A 17,471-nucleotide genomic window follows, 5' to 3' on the forward strand; every position below is an offset into this window, starting at 1 on the left:
AGAATGTCTTGGTGAAAACATTCCCCCCTGTTTATCACTTACACTACTTTGGAAAGTGTTCCTTCAGATAACTGAAAGCCCGGCCTTCTTTATCGAGAGCTTTCACAAAATTCTTCATTAGACCCAACTTAATGCGAAGTGGAGGTGAAATGATTTTATGTGGCTCAACCAATGGAGTGTGCTTGACGTTTTTCTCTCCAGCAACATAAGTTTCTCTCTCTGGCCACTTCTTTGTGATATAGTGAATATTAGTGTCTCTGTTGTCCCATAAACACAGAGAACAACAGTATTTTGTAAATTCACTTTACAAACCTAACAGCAGTGCAACTACCTTTAAGTCACAACAAAGATTCCATCCATGATCCTCATACTTAATTCCCTCCAACAACACCGCTATACCTTCATAAGTTTCTTTCATGTTCACTGCAAAGGTCAGAGGCACGGAAGGGAGTTTGTTCCCATTATGGAGTAACACTGCTTTCAGACTACTCTTTGAGGAATCAATAAACAGTCGCCACTTAAATATTGTGCTGAACACCAAACTCAATATCAAATTTCTGAAGTCATATTTGGAATCTATGCACACTATAACATGGAAATTGATATATATCATGTCCAAAGCAAAATGGCTGTTAAGTAGTGATATCAGCCACCACAGTTCCTGATTCCTGGCCAGTGTTCCCAGTCTCCCAGCTGCTTCTGTTTTTCTGCCAAAATGGCTGTGTTTCCATTATTTATGATCTTCAAAATCTGTGAGTAAAGATTTATCTGCTGCTCTCACCTGTGGAGCTCCCACACTGATACCAGCTATTTGTTCTCTATAAAAAGGTAACATCGACCTGCTATCAGTGCTGAGACAGTCAGAGTCATGAGGAAGATGCTGCTTTGGGCGGGTAAGAGACACAAGTAATATTATATGGTTCTATGTTGTGTTCCCATATTTTTCAAAACTGTTGAAAACTTAATAAATTTGTGTTACTACATGGACTATGCTTAGTTATACTTTATGTACAGGATATACGGATATACAAAAAAATGTCTTACTATTTTATATGGTTTTTTTAAATCTTTTTTTGATTTCTCTCTCACACAGGTCTATTCCTGCTGCTTAATGTACAGCTGGGTAAGGATAATTAATATGAACTATATGTCTGCCAAGGATATGACAAACAAATTATAGGTAGAAAGAAAACATTTGCTAAAAGAAAGAAACAAGAAATATAAGAAAATGTAAGGAGGTGTTCTGGGATGGAATCAGGAATGTGGAGAAGGCAGTAGAATTATAAAGCAGATGTAATAGCAGATGTTGTAGTTGTTTGTATAAGGTAGAGATGGGCGGGCTCGATTTCCTTGAAACCGAACCCACCCGAACTTTCGGTTTCCGAGTACAGAGCCGAGTCGGCTCAGTACTCTCCCACCTATTCGGATTCCAAAACGAGGCAAAACGTCATTGTGATGTCGTTGGATCTCAGATCTTGCGAGTTTTGGAATCAATAAATACCTGCCTCCACAGCGTTCTAGTGCCATTTGAGAGAGGGACAGAGAAGGGTTAGGTCACAGTATAGAGCAGGCAAAGTGATAGAGTAGATAAAAGTGCTGAATTTTCTGAGTGCTGAAATCCTAATGTAGCAGTCATTTATCTCTATTTTTCTGAATTGACACTACAAAGTGTTTGGGGTCTCATATACACCCTTATAAAAGAGCTGATTTTTCTGAGTGCTGAAATCCTAATATAGCACTGTATTTTTCTGAATTTGCACTACAAAGTGTTTGGGGTCTCATATACACCCTTATAAAAGAGCTGATTTTTCTGAGTGCTGAAATCCTAATATAGCACTGTATTTTTCTGAATTTGTACTACAAAGTGTTTGGGGTCTCATATACACCCTTATAAAAGTGCTGAATTTTCTGAGTGCTGAAATCCTAATATAGCAGTCGTTTATCTCTATTTTTCTGAATTTGCACTACAAAGTGTTTGGGGTCTCATATACACCCTTATAAAAGTGCTGAATTTTCTGAGTGCTGAAATCCTAATATAGCAGTCATTTATCTCTATTTTTCTGAAGTTGCACTACAAAGTGTTTGGGGTCTCCTATGCACCCTTATAAAAGAGCTGATTTTTCTGAGTGCTGAAATCCTAATATAGCACAGTATTTGGAAACCCATGTACAAACTTGCTTTGCAATACCTAAGCTGCCCACCCTCCATTGTGTACTCAGAAAGAGTATTCAGCACAGCCAGGAACCTTGTCAATGATCGATGTAGGAGGTTACTTCCTAAAAATGTGGAAAAGATGATGTTCATCAAAATTAACTACATCTTCCACGAGGAAGACCTTTACCGGCAAATACATCCCAGTACTGACACTTCTCTAATGGCGGATTCCAGCGGAGATGAATTAATAGTCTGTGATGATGATGTACAAGTAATAAGTAAAAAAGCATTTATTGAGCAAGGTATGTAGGGAATATATTACAGTTTGGGGCATCATAGTTATGCTAGTGATATAAACTATCTGATCTGTAATTACCAACTGCCCAGTACTAAGACCTAGCAGTGTGACTGTAGTTTTTAATGACCTTGAGGCAACAGCTAGTAGAGTGCCTGCATCCACCAACTGCCTAATGTCATGATTAGCATTATACCTGTAATCATTAAATGCCTGGTGCCAGCAACTAGCAAAGTGGCTGCATACATGGACATGTATCTCCAACAACAGATATAATTGCTATTCTGCTACTTAATGTATCAAAATTACCCCACACCTTCTACAGCGTAACCATATTTAAGAAGGGTCTCCTATATCTTCTGTTTCATTGAATGTAATTTGGTTGTGTCATAAAACCATTCATGTTAGGCGCTGCATAATATGTTGATTTTGTATAAATAAAACATAATAATATTTTGCTTTCTTCAGGTTCTACCTACAAGCTGGTTTGTTACTTCACAAACTGGTCACAGTATCGGCCTGAGCCTGCAAAGTATATGCCAGGGAATATTGATCCGCAGCTCTGCACACATCTCACATATGCCTTTGCCACCATGAGTGAGCACAAAATTGCACCTTACGAGTGGAACGATGATGTCCTCTATAAGCAGTTTAACGACCTTAAGCTAAAGTTAGTATAACAAACTTGTCCACAGCATTTACAGGGGGGAATTCAATTAGCCATGAAGTGTCTCCGGAACATCCATGAGACACTTCACGGTAGAGATTTGACAGCAATCTCCACTCATTTTTCCTCGCACCCCATAAAGGTGTGAGGGAAAATGAGCGGAGATTTCTACCATAATTGCTGGCAATGTGCGCAGCGCAATGTTCACGCACCACATCACCAGAAATTGAATCTCCCCCATAAGGTCAGACTAACAACTTGTTAGTTTTTCTGAATCAACATTGATTGTGTGATCTCTGTGCATGGAGAAGACAGATATTTAATTAAATAAGCTCTTATTTTCTACAGTCCTATGTACCATCAACGCAGTGTATAGATAATATTATCTATGTGTTGCATTTTTTTGAGTCCTGCATTGCATTTTACTTTATTTTCTAGTTCTGTTTATGTGTTATAGCTGTACTAGTCTTCTCATAGTGAATCATTCTCATTTCTATAATATGCAGGCCTATCTATCTACAGTATGTCACCTGTGCCGCAAATCATGGATGTTGTGGCTATGTACAAAGCTATGACTGTATTATTTGCGTTGTTATTTTCACCTAATGACTTCCACCTAATATACTTTAACCTAATGTATTTATCCCATTTAGGTTAGAAATACAGTTTTTTTTAATAGTCCTGTCTTGTTCTGTGTTTAGGAATCCAAAGTTGGTGACATTATTGGCAGTCGGTGGTTGGAACTTTGGAACACAGAAGTAAGTATCATCATATATATATATTTATATATATATATATATTTATATATATATATATATATATATATATATACATAAATGTAATTAAGTTATCTGTTATTTCACGGAGTCCCTCTTTTTTCTTATCTTTAGGTTCACAGATATGGTTGCCACTGCTGCTAACCGTAACATTTTCATTACATCTGTGATTGCACATCTCCGTCTATATAACTTTGATGGCATTGATCTCGACTTTGAGTACCCAGGATCTCGAGGTAGCCCCCCTGAGGACAAGCAAAGGTTTACCATACTAATAGAGGTGGGCTACTAAATTCTACTACTACTACAACTCTACAAGATCTGCTGGCTCATAAGAAGTCACTATTTTCCTCAGGGATAGCATATGGGAGCATCTCATATACAGTACCATATACAGTAACACAGGTCCATCTTATCTAATGGTAGTTACTGCAGTATGTACATGAGAGGGAGGACATGGACTCAGCTGGATTAATAGTGTGGTGTAATATAACAACTATCTCCCACCACTGTGCTTTTGGGGAGAAGGTAGAAAGGAACTGTTGTAGTTAGTTTTCTCTGTTTTTGACATAGTTATTGAGACACATCTGTTTGCTTGAGGACGACTGTTTAACATACCTTGTATATATCCCTTTGATTTGGTTGTTTCAGCATGCTAGTCTCATTCTGTCACATTTCACTCCAACTTCCTTTAACTTGAGGTTGTGCCTGATCCTCTTAGGTTACTCAAGCTTGCCCATAGTTTGTTGCTTCAAATAAATTATATCATGCTATTTATTCATTTCCACCATGTCCCTTAGCGTCTGAATAGTGGCATATTAAGCTCCGTTATGAAAAGTATCTGCTTACAGCCTTCTTTCCCTCTCCATAACACACCATTAAAGTCATCAAATACTATACAATTGTCAAAATCCTTTATTAACTTCTAGTTTTCTGTTGCCCTAAGCAGTAGTAGGAAATGAGCCCGGAATTGCTAAGTAACTGAATTTATTTAATTTGCCCTAAAAATATCAGCAATGTTTAAAAGGGTAAAAAGTATTTTTCAAGGGTACCTATCCCCTTACTGCAAGAAATTTAAGGAAAGTGTTTCATGTAGAACAGTGGGAGCCTCTCACCTATCTCCACTGATTCTTTATTCTCAATGACCCACTGTATTCGTTAGTGTGAAGTTGACTAATAGAAAGCACAATGCAAATGTGTCTTGTAGAGGAATATATATTAAAAATATTAACTCAATGTTATTGTGAAAATCTGGAAATATATTCAGTTCTAATTATATATAAAGTATATGGTTGCTCGTTGTGGCTTTCTGTGATTGAAAATATTGAAAATTTGCAACCCTGTACTGAAAAAAACAACTATCAATTGTTTAACGAGTTTATCATTTTTACATTTCAAATCTTGTTTGGGTATAATATACTGATGCTGCAGTCCTGTGAGGGAGTCATGTGTGCCCATTACCACTTTTATTAATGTAATATTATGAACAAAACAGGAATAGTTATTTTGTCAGTGTCCTGTCTGTAGCCATATGAGTCCTGCATAGGCTAATATAAGCCTAGTTCATTATGTAACCTATTCCTTTAATCTTGTCTCTCTCAGGAAATGCTTGATGCATTTAATGAAGAAGCAACAGCCACGGGTCTTCCACGGCTCCTGATCACAGCAGCAGTGTCTGCAGGAAAAGGAACCATTGATGCTGGATATGAGATAGAGAAGATCGGAAAGTGAGTTAGAGAGATGAAGTTATTGAGGAGAACATTAAGCTTAATACAGAGTTACTTACAATCAACAAGTATTACAAATCTGTGTTTGGATATTTACATTTTCAATGACTGTCCTGTCATTTGTCATTTCTGTGGTTTTCATTGTGTTACAGGATCATAAGACAAATCTATCTATTCTTGTTTTAAAATGTAAAGTTCCGTTTCACCATGTTTCTCCATAGACTTCTGGATTTTATCAGTGTGATGACGTATGATTTCCATGGTGGGTGGGACACTGTGAGTGGACATAACAGCCCCCTATACCGAGGTTCCACAGATGTGGGAGATTTAATATACTTTAACATTGTAAGCAAACCAGACCATTTTCCTTATGATTATATTGTTATCAGATGAAATCATAATGATACATTTGTTTGGAATTCGATGATGTAGAAAAAATGGATTTATTGAATACAAAACACAATATAAGTGTAAAGTGATGATATAGAGAGACTCTGCTATAGCTTTTTTAACTATTTCATCAAGGCAACCTCCATGGATTACCTTTAATCACATGATGCTCATTCTTCTATATTTAGATGTCTGTTTTTATTTTAATGGCATTGTGGATTGTTTACAAATATAGATGAAAGGTCGAAGTCTGCATGAAAAACCATAGTAACCAATCCGATATTTGCCTTCATTGGCTATCTTGCACTAGACAGATAAAGCTACATATTTGAGCTAGTAAATAACCCTCATTATCTTCAGCTATTTATATAGCGCTAACAATTCTACAACGCTTTATAGAGAACTCACTCACATCAGTCCCTACACCGTTGGAGCTTGCAATCTAAATTCCCTAACATACACACACAAAGACCGGGAGAGACTATGGTCAATTTAATAGCAGACAATTAACCTACCAGTGTGTTTTTAGAGTGGGAGGAAACCCATGCCACATAGATGAGGCCATGGTCAGGAATTGAACTCATGGCCCCAGTGCTGTAAGGAAGAAGTGCTAACCACTAAGCATCCATGCTGCCACTATCCCTAATGATCTATTGCATAGATTACTGAGCACAGTAAGGCTGAGCTTTTCCTATACTCTTTCTTTCGTTGATATGTTCTCTTCACCCCCAGGAGTTTGCTATGAATTACTGGAAAGATAATGGAGCACCTGCAGAGAAACTTCTGATGGGATTCCCAACATACGGCCGAACATTCAGGAACCCTAATCCTAACAACTGTGATGTGGGGATCCCTGTGTCTGGAGCAGGATCAGCTGGGCCATACACCCGGGAGGCTGGCTTCTGGGCCTACTATGAGGTGATATTTGAAATGAAACAATAACATGCACAATAACATGTTGATTTTCAATGTATAAATTATCTGTAGAAAATAGATGTTAGGTATTGCACCCATATACCCACTTAAACACCGACTTATTTACCCAATGATGAAATGTTTAAATCTGTTTATTATAATATTATATTATTTTCATTGAGCCAATAATCCACAACTGTAGATCAAACTCATACACATTGAGTGAGTCTTTGTCTAAGTCAGAGAAGTTAAGGCGATGGAGTGATGTACTGTAAAACAGCTTTTATTTTGACATTTAAATTGTGTAAATGCATTTTTGCTTGCAGTATACTGACTATGGATTCATAGTGTTGCTAATCTACTGGCAAGCTGTAGATAGAACAAGTTTTCTACATTAATTGCTTGAGGATGCTGCTCATCACTAAGTTGGTTTATACTAGAGATGCTCACTGACTCCCGTGTTTTTGTTTTGGCTTTGGATCTGAATTCGCTTCGGGTTTTGGTTTTGGTTTTGCCAAAACCACCCTTGCGTATTTTAGTTTTGGTTTTGTTTAGCTATTTTTTATTAAATTTCATTTTTTGGGGTAAAATCACATAATTTCGTTATTATTTTGTACCTACATTATTATTAACCTCACTAACACTAATTTCCATTGATTTCCATTCAATTTTAGGAGAGGTAGCATGTACAATTGATCAAGCCAAGCAGTTCATCCACAAGGAGTGCCACTTTTGTGGCTGAAGTGCTTATTTTCTTTCGGCCCTCAATAAACAAGATAACAATGTCACCCACAATTAGGAGAGGTATCATGTACAATTCATCAAGCCAAGCAGTTCATTCACAAGGAGTGGCATTTTTGTGGCTGAAGTGCAAGTCCATCATGTCCCTCCCTAAACAAGCTAACAATGGGTTTGTTAGAGTAATGGCAGAAACACATATAAGTGCCAGGAAAGATTAATGGTGCAAGATGGAATTGTCCTTGGACACTCCCACCCACCCATATGTTGGATCTTACAAAGGACATGCACACTTTAACAATCCAAGCACTGGTTTGTTGGGCCCCCACTAAAACAACTATCAATGGCCTAAAGGCATGTTAGACCAACAGTGCTGTGAAATTAATTCTACACTGTCAAGATGATGTCATCATCTTCAGCATCATCCTCACCCTCATCAGTGTGTACATCATCATCACAGACTATTAATTCATCTCCGCTGGAATCCGCCATTAGAGAAGTGTCAGTTCTTGGATGTATTTGCCGGTAAAGGCCTTCCTTGTGGAAGTTGTAGTTCACTTTTATGACCATCATCCTTTCCACATTTTTAGGAAGTAACCTCCTACGTTGATCACTGACAAGGTTCCCAGCTGTGCTGAATACTCTTTCTGAGTACATACTGGAGGGTGGGCAGCTTAGGTATTGCAAAGCAAGTTTGTACATGGGTTTCCAAATGGCTTGTTTTTCCTCCCAGTATGGAAAGGGACTGTGTGACATTTCCATATCAATTAACTCTTGAAAATAATGCTCCTCCATCCTTTGCATGTTAATGGTAGGATTGGATGTAGTTATGGCTGAGGTCACACTTTTTTAGTAAAATCTTTCAAACCTGCCCAGATGTCAAACTATTGTGGTCTGCCCCCTGCGTCATCCCTGCTTCACTTTGGAAGTGCAATTTCTTATGAGCAGCAGCAGACTGAGAGACTAAAGGAGGAGTCGTCATCAAGCCAAGGCCCAGTTCAGCGGTCAACTTACTGACCAAGAGCTCCTTGCAACTGTTCAGATCTCGGTCATTTGGAATCATAGAATCGATGTAGGTCTTAAACCTCTGATCAAGCACACTTGACAAAACATAGTGATCCCGACTTCAAGATTTTAATAACTCTTGGTTCATTGCGAAGCGAATTAAGTACTTGATCTACAAGGCCAACATACTTTGTGGAATTGCTTTCTTTCATCTCCTCCTTCAGTTTGTCAAGCTGCTTTTCCAAAAGTCGAATTAAGGGAATGACTTGGCTCAAGCTAGCAGAGTCTGAACTAGCTTCACATGTCACAACTTCAAATGGTTTCAGCACCTTGCACAGCACAGAAAGGATTCTCCACTGTGCAAGTGTGAAATACATACTCCCTCCTTTCATAATGTCATGGCTTGTGCAATACGCTTGTATGGCTTTGCGCTGTTTCTACATCCTCTGAAGCATGTACAGGGTGGAATTCCACCTTGTTAACACCTCTTGCTTAAGTTGGTGGCAGGGCAAATTAAATTGTTCCTGAAGCTGTTGCAAACTCCTACATGCTGTGGCAGAATGCCGGAAATGTCCCGAAATTATACGGGCCACTGAGAGCGTTTACTGCACCTCACTGTTATTTTTCAAGAAGCTCTGCACCACCAAGTTTATTGTGTGAGCAAAACAGGGAATGTGATGGAATTCATCCAGCTGTAATGCTCGCACAATATTGTTGGCATTATCAGAAATAACATATCCTGGGGAGAGTCTAAGTGGTATAAGCCATGTATCAATGGCATCCCTTAGTTTTCATAGCAAATTATCAGCTGTATGCCTGTTAGTGAAGCTGGTGATACAAAGAGTAACCTGCCTGTGAGAAATGTTATGTAGTGGTGTACATGCTGCTGCTGTTCCTGTTAGTGAAGGCGAATGACCAACCCAGTGGGCTCTGACAGTCATGTAATCTTTGGTTTGGCCACTTCCACTTGTCCATATATCTGTGGTTAAGTGTACAGTGGGTAGAATGGCATTTTTTAGCCCAATTAGTACATTTTTACGAACGTTTTGGGCCAGTTGAGGAGTAGCTTTTCTTGAAAAAATGGTGTTGCGATGGAATTTTGTAACAGGGACACAAAACATCAATTAACTGTGAAAAACCAGCTGCATTTATAGTGGATATTGGATGCAGATCTAACACTAGCATAGTCACCATGGCGTCTGTGATCCACTTTGCGACAGAGTGACTTCTGTCATACATGCTTCCTCTAGCAAAAGATTGATTCACAGTTAATTGTTGTAAAATAATAGTGCTGTTCTTCTTGGGCTGCTTATGGGAGGAAGATTCACCCCCAGCAACAGCAACAGCAGCAGCAGTGGGACTAACGCTCAAGAATTCTTCAGGGGAATCAATTATAGTGCAGGAGTCATTGAGCCTTACCAAGTTTGATGCAGGGCTAACTCCGATCGCTACTGAAGATATTGATGAGGACGGTGTTGTGGGTGTAGATTGCAGCCGTCGGGATGTAGGTGAGAAGTGGCTTTTTTGGTCTTATGTCCAGGCATGACAATGGCCTTCTTCTTGTCACGTGCCAGAACTGCTTCCACTGGTGCAGGACTAACACAAACAACCTCATCCTCATCAACATCCTCATTAGCGCCCTCGTCGTCTACACAAAACCCCCCCTCATCCTCTTCTAATTCCAAAGTGGCATCCTCAATTTGTGTATCACCGGCTACACTCAGGCTGTTCAGGCGCACATCAGCAGAATGCTGAAATGGCCCTTCTTTATGGGTACACTATCAGAATGGTCACGATTACACATACCACTGGTGGATGGACTCTCCTCAGGGATTGGTGTTATTTCTGATTCTGAGCATACATTTTCCTCTAATGCCTTACTGTTTTCTTGCAGCTCGGTTTTCACACGTAACAGTAGTTGTGCACCACTTTTGGACTCCGAATTACTTGGTCTTGCTTGGTCACAAATGAGTGTACAAGAAGAAGCCTCAGTAACTTGTTTCAATCTCGCACTCATAGAGAAAGGCGAAGGCCTCATTCTCTTTTTGCCACTGCATGTGTAGAATGGCATGTTGGCAATTTTTTTTTTTTTATCGACACTTAACTTTTCCTGTATTACAGATCTTTTTCTCTTCAACACAGTAAAAGGTGTTTTTATGTGTGTTTTTTTCCCTGACTTCAAAAGACTATGTACTTTTGCATAGGCTTTACCAGATGACATACAGGAAAAACTACCATCAGGGCTGGTGGCAGCAGCTGCTTGCTGCTCCTGCTCATATATGGACTGCTGTGAATTCATTTTAATAAGACCCTATACTTTGTAGTGCAAATTCAGAAATATACAGTGCTATATTTGGATTTCAGCACTCAGCAAATACAGCTTTTTTTTAGAAGGGGGTATATGAGACCCCAATCACTTTGTAGTGCAAATTCAAAAAAATGCCCACCCTCCTATTTCTACTATATCACTTTGCCTGCTCTATACCTTGACCTAACCCTTCTCTGTCCCTCTCTCAAATGGCGCTAGATTGCCGTGGAGGCGGGTATTTATTGATTCTAAAACTCGTGAGATCCGAGGACGTCACAATGATGTTTTGCCTCATTTTGGAATCCGAATAGCCGCGAGAGTACCGACTGTTTGGTTTCAAGGAAACCGAGCCCGCCCATCTCTAGTTTATACTAACCTGCATTTGTGACAGCCTGTAAACATTTTTTTAAGGTTTCTGCACAATGTTTTTACATGAACTCTCCCTAACCCCATTCCCACCATCGTCATTCATTGTCACTGTTTGCAGATTGCCTGCAACTGATCACCTTAATGTACAGCTCTGAATAAAATGACAGTGAGTTATAAATAAAGGATAATTCTAATGATGACAACAGCTTTGCATCTTTAAACCATATACACTATAATATTGCACTAATAGATGTACACTATCACCTGAGACTTCATTCCTTGGTCAAAAAAATGTAACAAACTAACGCCCACCTCCCTTTTCTGTGATCCTATCCCTTTCTGCTGTGGAGGTGAAATCCTATGATAATTATCCTTTCACACCAAAATCCCAGGACAGACACGGGATAATGAACACGGTTTCAACCCAAGTTGCAAACTTTAATACCCCTTTTACACAGTGGCATGAACCCGGTAACACCTTACACACAAAAATTTATCTGGCTCCAACCCAGGAATAACCCAGGTCGCATGACCTGGGTCGCCCCTTTCACACAGACACACAACCTGGGTTATTCCTGGGTCCATGCCGGGAAAGGGGTATAAGATTGAAAAAATGTGGTCAAAACCTTGAATGCCTCTAAAAACTTGTATATTCTCTTACTTCTGTATATGACCCATCTCAAAAATGTCTTGTAACCAAATTTTGACCGTTTACTGTGAATTTATACTAAATATCGTTGAATCTTCTTTTAAGATAATTATTATATTTTTATCATAATACATTAGTAGCCACAAAGTTTACAGTGCTGGACAGTCAAATTCAAATAATGCAAATTGCACATAAACAATAATAAGTACAGACGTGAGACAAAGGCTAAGCAGCAAAGTGTTGTCATCTAAATGCATGGTGTGACATATTTGTATTGTCTTTCATAACAGTACAATCATCTCCTATTTTTTAACACAGTACTCTTTGCTTATTATCGATAGATCTGTACTTGGCTTACAGGAAGCACAGTGAAATGGATTACAGACCAGATGGTGCCTTATGCTTGCAAGGCTAATGAATGGGTTGGATTTGACAACAAAGAAAGTTATTGCTACAAAGTAAGATGGTGTTCAGATCAGGGTTTGTTTAGTTACAAGGGAAATTGATATCCATCCTGAGTTAAACTGTAATTTTACACCTTAAGGGTAGTGGCACATGGTAGCAAGTGAAAGCTGTGATTTTTAGATTCATTGTTTTCAAAGCTGAAGCACTTTCAGGTGATGAGAAGAGAGAATGTGTCAGTATGGGAGCAATTCACAGCTTTGGTTCTAGATAAAGGCATTAAATTGTAATCGTTTCATACTTCCCAATTGTCTTGATATTGGTGGGACATTCCGATTCACACACTGCAAATGGGGCACAGCTTAACAGAATGGGGGTGAAGTTTTAACCTAATGTGTCTATTTGTGGGTGGAGTTTGGGTGAAACTGGGACAGGGCTAATTTTGTCCCGCTTTCGGAATTCTAAATGTTGGGAAGTATGTAATGCCACATATAAGGTGCAAACACACAGGCTACTTAGTGATACATTGTGACTATGATTCTGTAAATTCTATTTAGTCTGACACTGCCCACAAATGACTTTGCCCTTATAAATGAATCCCATAACTGTCATGGTTATTTTTTGGGTGTATTTGTAGGGTATTACATCACCTTGTCATATACAGTAAATTGTAAACAGCTCTACAAGTAAAGGGGTTTTGGTCTTTTAATAGTTGACTGTAGCCAAAGTTCTACAAAGGTGTAAAGTTGATACATAAAACATCATCATTTCAAAATCAGCCAATACATGGCCCAAAAACTCAATACCTTAACCTTGAAAATATATATGATTTTACGGGAGAAATTTATTGAGTATAGTGTTACGTAGCCATGAAAAAGGAAAGGAAGGGGTCCAGCTTTTCTGTATGGATCCCCGTTTGCCTACATAGCTGTAGGGTTGCCAATATTTCATCTCCTCTGTATTACATAATTAAAATATGACATACAACACTGCAAACTGCACACAACTGAGATCTCCCAGAATCTATACTGGTTTTTGGGAAATTAATGTTCTTCACAATCTACTAAACACCTTCACTAATTTATTACTCAGAAAGGTTTGCTCACAATTCAGGGCTCTTTCTCACTGCTTGAAAAAATGGCAGAAACATTATAACTTCATTATTTAATATTATCTCCCTTATACACTAGGTGAAGTTTTTGAGGGAAAGTGGTTTCGGTGGTGCTATGGTCTGGGCAATTGATTTAGATGACTTCCTGGGAACGATCTGCAGTGAAGGGAAATATCCATTGATCAGCTATCTGAAGTGCCTGCTGGAAGGTATGAGACTGTTTAAAGAGAATAAATATTTATAAATATGGTTCATATTGTACATGAGTTTTCTATCAATACACAGAAATATACATGGACAAAAGCTGTTTTGCATGATAACTTACTTCATATATGTGCATTAATTAGGAGGAGGAAGTGTCATTGTAGACAGCAACATAACAACTCATTGTCACACAATAATTAAAAACTTCCACTGCTGTCGACTCTGCTGTGAAAAACAGAGCTGGACAGCGCATGTCAGGCGCTGGCTAGCATAGTACAGCCCGGGGGGCACACAGGCGGCCGCATCACATGACACGCGATGCGGCCGCGTCCAATGACGCGGCCGCATCGCATGTTATGGGATTCGTTCGCCTGTGCGCTGAAGCGGCCGCATACCATGTCATGAGATGCGGCCGCCAGTCAAAATCAGGAGATTTTGCATCTGAGAGGCAGCCCTAAGAGAGCTGAAACCGAGGGGCCCGATGCCCCCCGGGCCAGCCCGTCCCTGGCGCATGTGTGGAGGGATCATGTGATCCCTCCCAGTCTTACTGACTGTACTATTCTCTGTGCGCATACCCGGTAGCTTTGATTGGTGCATACGCATAGAAATTGCAAGGAGAAACAAAGAGGCCACCCAGGATCGCATTACGAAGACGCCATAGTAAGTCTTTTTTTTTTTTGCACAGGAACAGCAGTTTTTTGGACCGGCTGTTCCTGTGTAGGTTTTATCATAAATATGAGAAATAATTAAATCCTTATCAATGTGATAAGGATTGAAAACTATTTTTCCTTTTTTGAGGTTCTTGTTAAATATGCCCCAGTGAGAGAAAACACATCTAATGAGTGCAGCTGCATTCTTCCCATGGGGAATTTGGTCAATGATGGTAACATTATTTTCCAGATATGTCTTTTTATTTTGTAATTATTTTTAACAGCTCAGTATAATCTAGTACCAGAACTGTGATTTATTGCTGATAATTATTAATTAGTTTGATTTGTTTGTAGCCATGTTAATAGCTGCACACATTTCGTATCAATAATTTTTGACTTCAGGTTTAGTATCTTTTTGACTTTTTTCCCTATAAAGTTTGAAACATGGTTTAGTTATGTCTGTCATAAGGAAACTGATTTCATAATAAATACAACTGTTGTATTTAAATTGCATTAATTGCTGCTTACTTATTAATTGTATTTCATTTAATTGATAATAAGTGTATTTATGAGAAATGGTTTATTTTTGCTATGTAGTTACAACCATTGACTGCCCCTGTGAGAATTGTGAATCAGCCATTCCTACAACAACACCTGGAGGCAATCCACCTGATACCCCTGTCACCCCTCCTCCTAATCCCCCAAACCCTGACGAAGACCCCAACTTCTGTGAGAGTAAAGCTGATGGCTTTTACGTGAACCCGTTAAACTCCAATAAATTCTACCAGTGTGCATCTGGACAGACCTACCCCATGAAGTGCGAAGATGGTTTAGTGTTTGACACAGGCTGCAAGTGCTGCAACTGGCCATGAATGTCCATCACTTCCCTCTTATCTGAGAACACCCCTCCTCCATTCTAAGACTCCCTAATAAATCTGCAACTCTATATGGTAATCTGCTTAATGTGCATTTTTTGTACTCACTATTAAATTAGAGATGCTCAGGCTTGGTTCCCCGAGAACCGAACACACTCGAACTTAGCAGATTTGAGTACTTTCGCGAGCCCTCGGAATTGAAAACGAGGCAAAACGTCATTGTTACTTCGTCGGATCTCGCGAGTTTTGGTTTCTATAAGTACCGCCCTGCATGGCGATCCAGCGCCATTTCACAGAGGAACACAGAAGGGGTATCACAGTTCTTGGCAGTCTGTAGAGCAGTTGGGCAGCGCCATAGGTAGAATAGAAAAAGTAGGGGGTAGCAGTGTTTTCAAAGTCTACAGTGAAATTCAGGAGAGCTCCATTGCTAATTGTCATTGTTGAAATAGAAATAATTAATAGATCCAGCAGGCTTGGTCTTCTAAATCTGCAATCCCATAATGTACAGTGTTATATAGGCAACACACAAAGATGATATCTCCATTGCTTCATTGCTAATTGTCATTGCTGAAATCAAAATACTAGGGCTGGAAGGCTTCTTGTAAATCTGCAGTTACATTGTACTGTGTTAAATAGGTAACACACAAAGAGGAGAGCTCCATTGCTAATTGTCATTGCTGAAATACAAATACTAGGACAGGCAGGCTTGGTGTAAATCCACAGTCAATTTGTAGGGTCTTATACAGTGTCGGACTAGGGCATGAAGGGCCCACCGGGGGACTGCAACACTAGGTGCCCACCAGAGGGGGTGTGGCCAGCCATAAAAGAGGCGAGACCAGACACTAGAGGGGGAGGGGTCAGCCCACGAAGGACAGCTAGCACCATAGTGTATTATATAAAGAATGCAGTGTGTATATAAAGAGTACACAGTCTTGACCTGCCCCTTAGAACATGCTTTATATTTCTGATCGTCAATTAAACTTGTTTAAAAAAGAAAAGAAAGCATTCTGTCATTTTGCCATAGTTGGTATATCTTGAATTCCCATAGCTTTATTAATTTCAGTAGTATTTCAACTATATCTAAATTAAATAATCTGGACTGTTCCCTAATCTCATCCTCTTCACTGTTTTGAAGACCAGTCTTCCTCTTCAACAGTTTACCCTGATGCATATATAGAGGGCCCTGATAAATCATCCAATGTACCTTTCATTTTCTAACACTTATATACTTATCAAAGACCTCTTTTGATTTTTTTATCAACTCTGTTAACTCTCTAAATTTCTCCAGTGGCTGTCCTGTATCCTCCATAATTGGTACAATCGACACACAGAGGCTCTGAATAGTCATTAAGTAAATCTTTATCACAAGCTCCACTAATCCTATGAAGTGTCTTCCAAACCAGCTTCTTTACCACAGGTTCTCTAAGGGGGCTAAGAATAAAAAATTATTTATCCAAGTCTCTCTAAAATTCTATGGAAGCACAATAACTAATGGTGCTTACCTTGGTACAGTGCTTTTTATCCTTTTATAGTGTACTAACACACTGCACTGGTGTTGCAGCTGCGGTGCAACTTCAAGGCATTCTGAATCCTGATCTGAGCATTCAGGTAAGTCTCATATGTAAAATAAGCGCACTCACTACACTGACATACTACACACTGCCTACTCAGGAAAAAAAAAACAGAGGAAAAGGAAGAGCTACATTTTACAGGCTTAGATGTTTTCTTGCCTGTCTATGAGTCAGGCGCTGTCCCCGCACATCTGCTCAGTGCCAGGGACGAATGCCTTACTTGCACGCCGCCCCGTCATGTCCCGTCGCCTAGCATCATCATAATCATTTATATAGCAACAGCAGATTCCGTAGCGCTTTACAATTCGGAACAAACAGTAATTAAACAATACTGGGTAATACATACAGAGAGGTAAGAGGGCCCTGCTCGCAAGCTTACACTCTATGGGACAATGGTTTGATACACAAGGATAAGTACTACATCATATTGAATATTTCTCCAGCAGAAATGCAAAGATTACAATGTATTTAGCGGGCTATATGCTCAGTCACACAATTATGTTGGTCAGAGGGTTGTTGTCTTGTGTTAGCTGTGTAGAGGGTGGTAATAGGGTAACCTAGGGAGATTAAGAGGGTGGTAGAGGAATACTATAAGCTTTTCTGAAGAGGTGGGTTTTCAGAGATTGCTTGAAGGTTTGAAGACTGGAGGAAAGTCTTGTGGTACG

At 39.4% G+C, this 17,471-nt stretch overlaps 1 protein-coding gene across 1 annotated transcript; it reads left to right on the forward strand.

The window, feature by feature from the left end:
* Positions 1 to 824: 824 nt before the first annotated feature.
* Positions 825 to 15,306, forward strand: LOC142138917 (acidic mammalian chitinase-like). Its single transcript, XM_075196031.1, has 11 exons — positions 825 to 893; positions 1,094 to 1,123; positions 2,918 to 3,119; positions 3,818 to 3,874; positions 4,007 to 4,172; positions 5,495 to 5,619; positions 5,841 to 5,964; positions 6,742 to 6,927; positions 12,335 to 12,451; positions 13,586 to 13,715; positions 14,958 to 15,306. Exons 1-11 carry the CDS (start codon positions 869 to 871, stop codon positions 15,230 to 15,232), a joined length of 1,437 nt encoding a protein of 478 aa, XP_075052132.1. The 5' UTR covers positions 825 to 868; the 3' UTR covers positions 15,233 to 15,306.
* The last annotated feature ends 2,165 nt before the right edge of the window (positions 15,307 to 17,471 follow it).

This window comes from Mixophyes fleayi, chromosome 2 (assembly GCF_038048845.1).
Source record: "Mixophyes fleayi isolate aMixFle1 chromosome 2, aMixFle1.hap1, whole genome shotgun sequence".
Taxonomy (NCBI): domain Eukaryota; kingdom Metazoa; phylum Chordata; class Amphibia; order Anura; family Limnodynastidae; genus Mixophyes; species Mixophyes fleayi.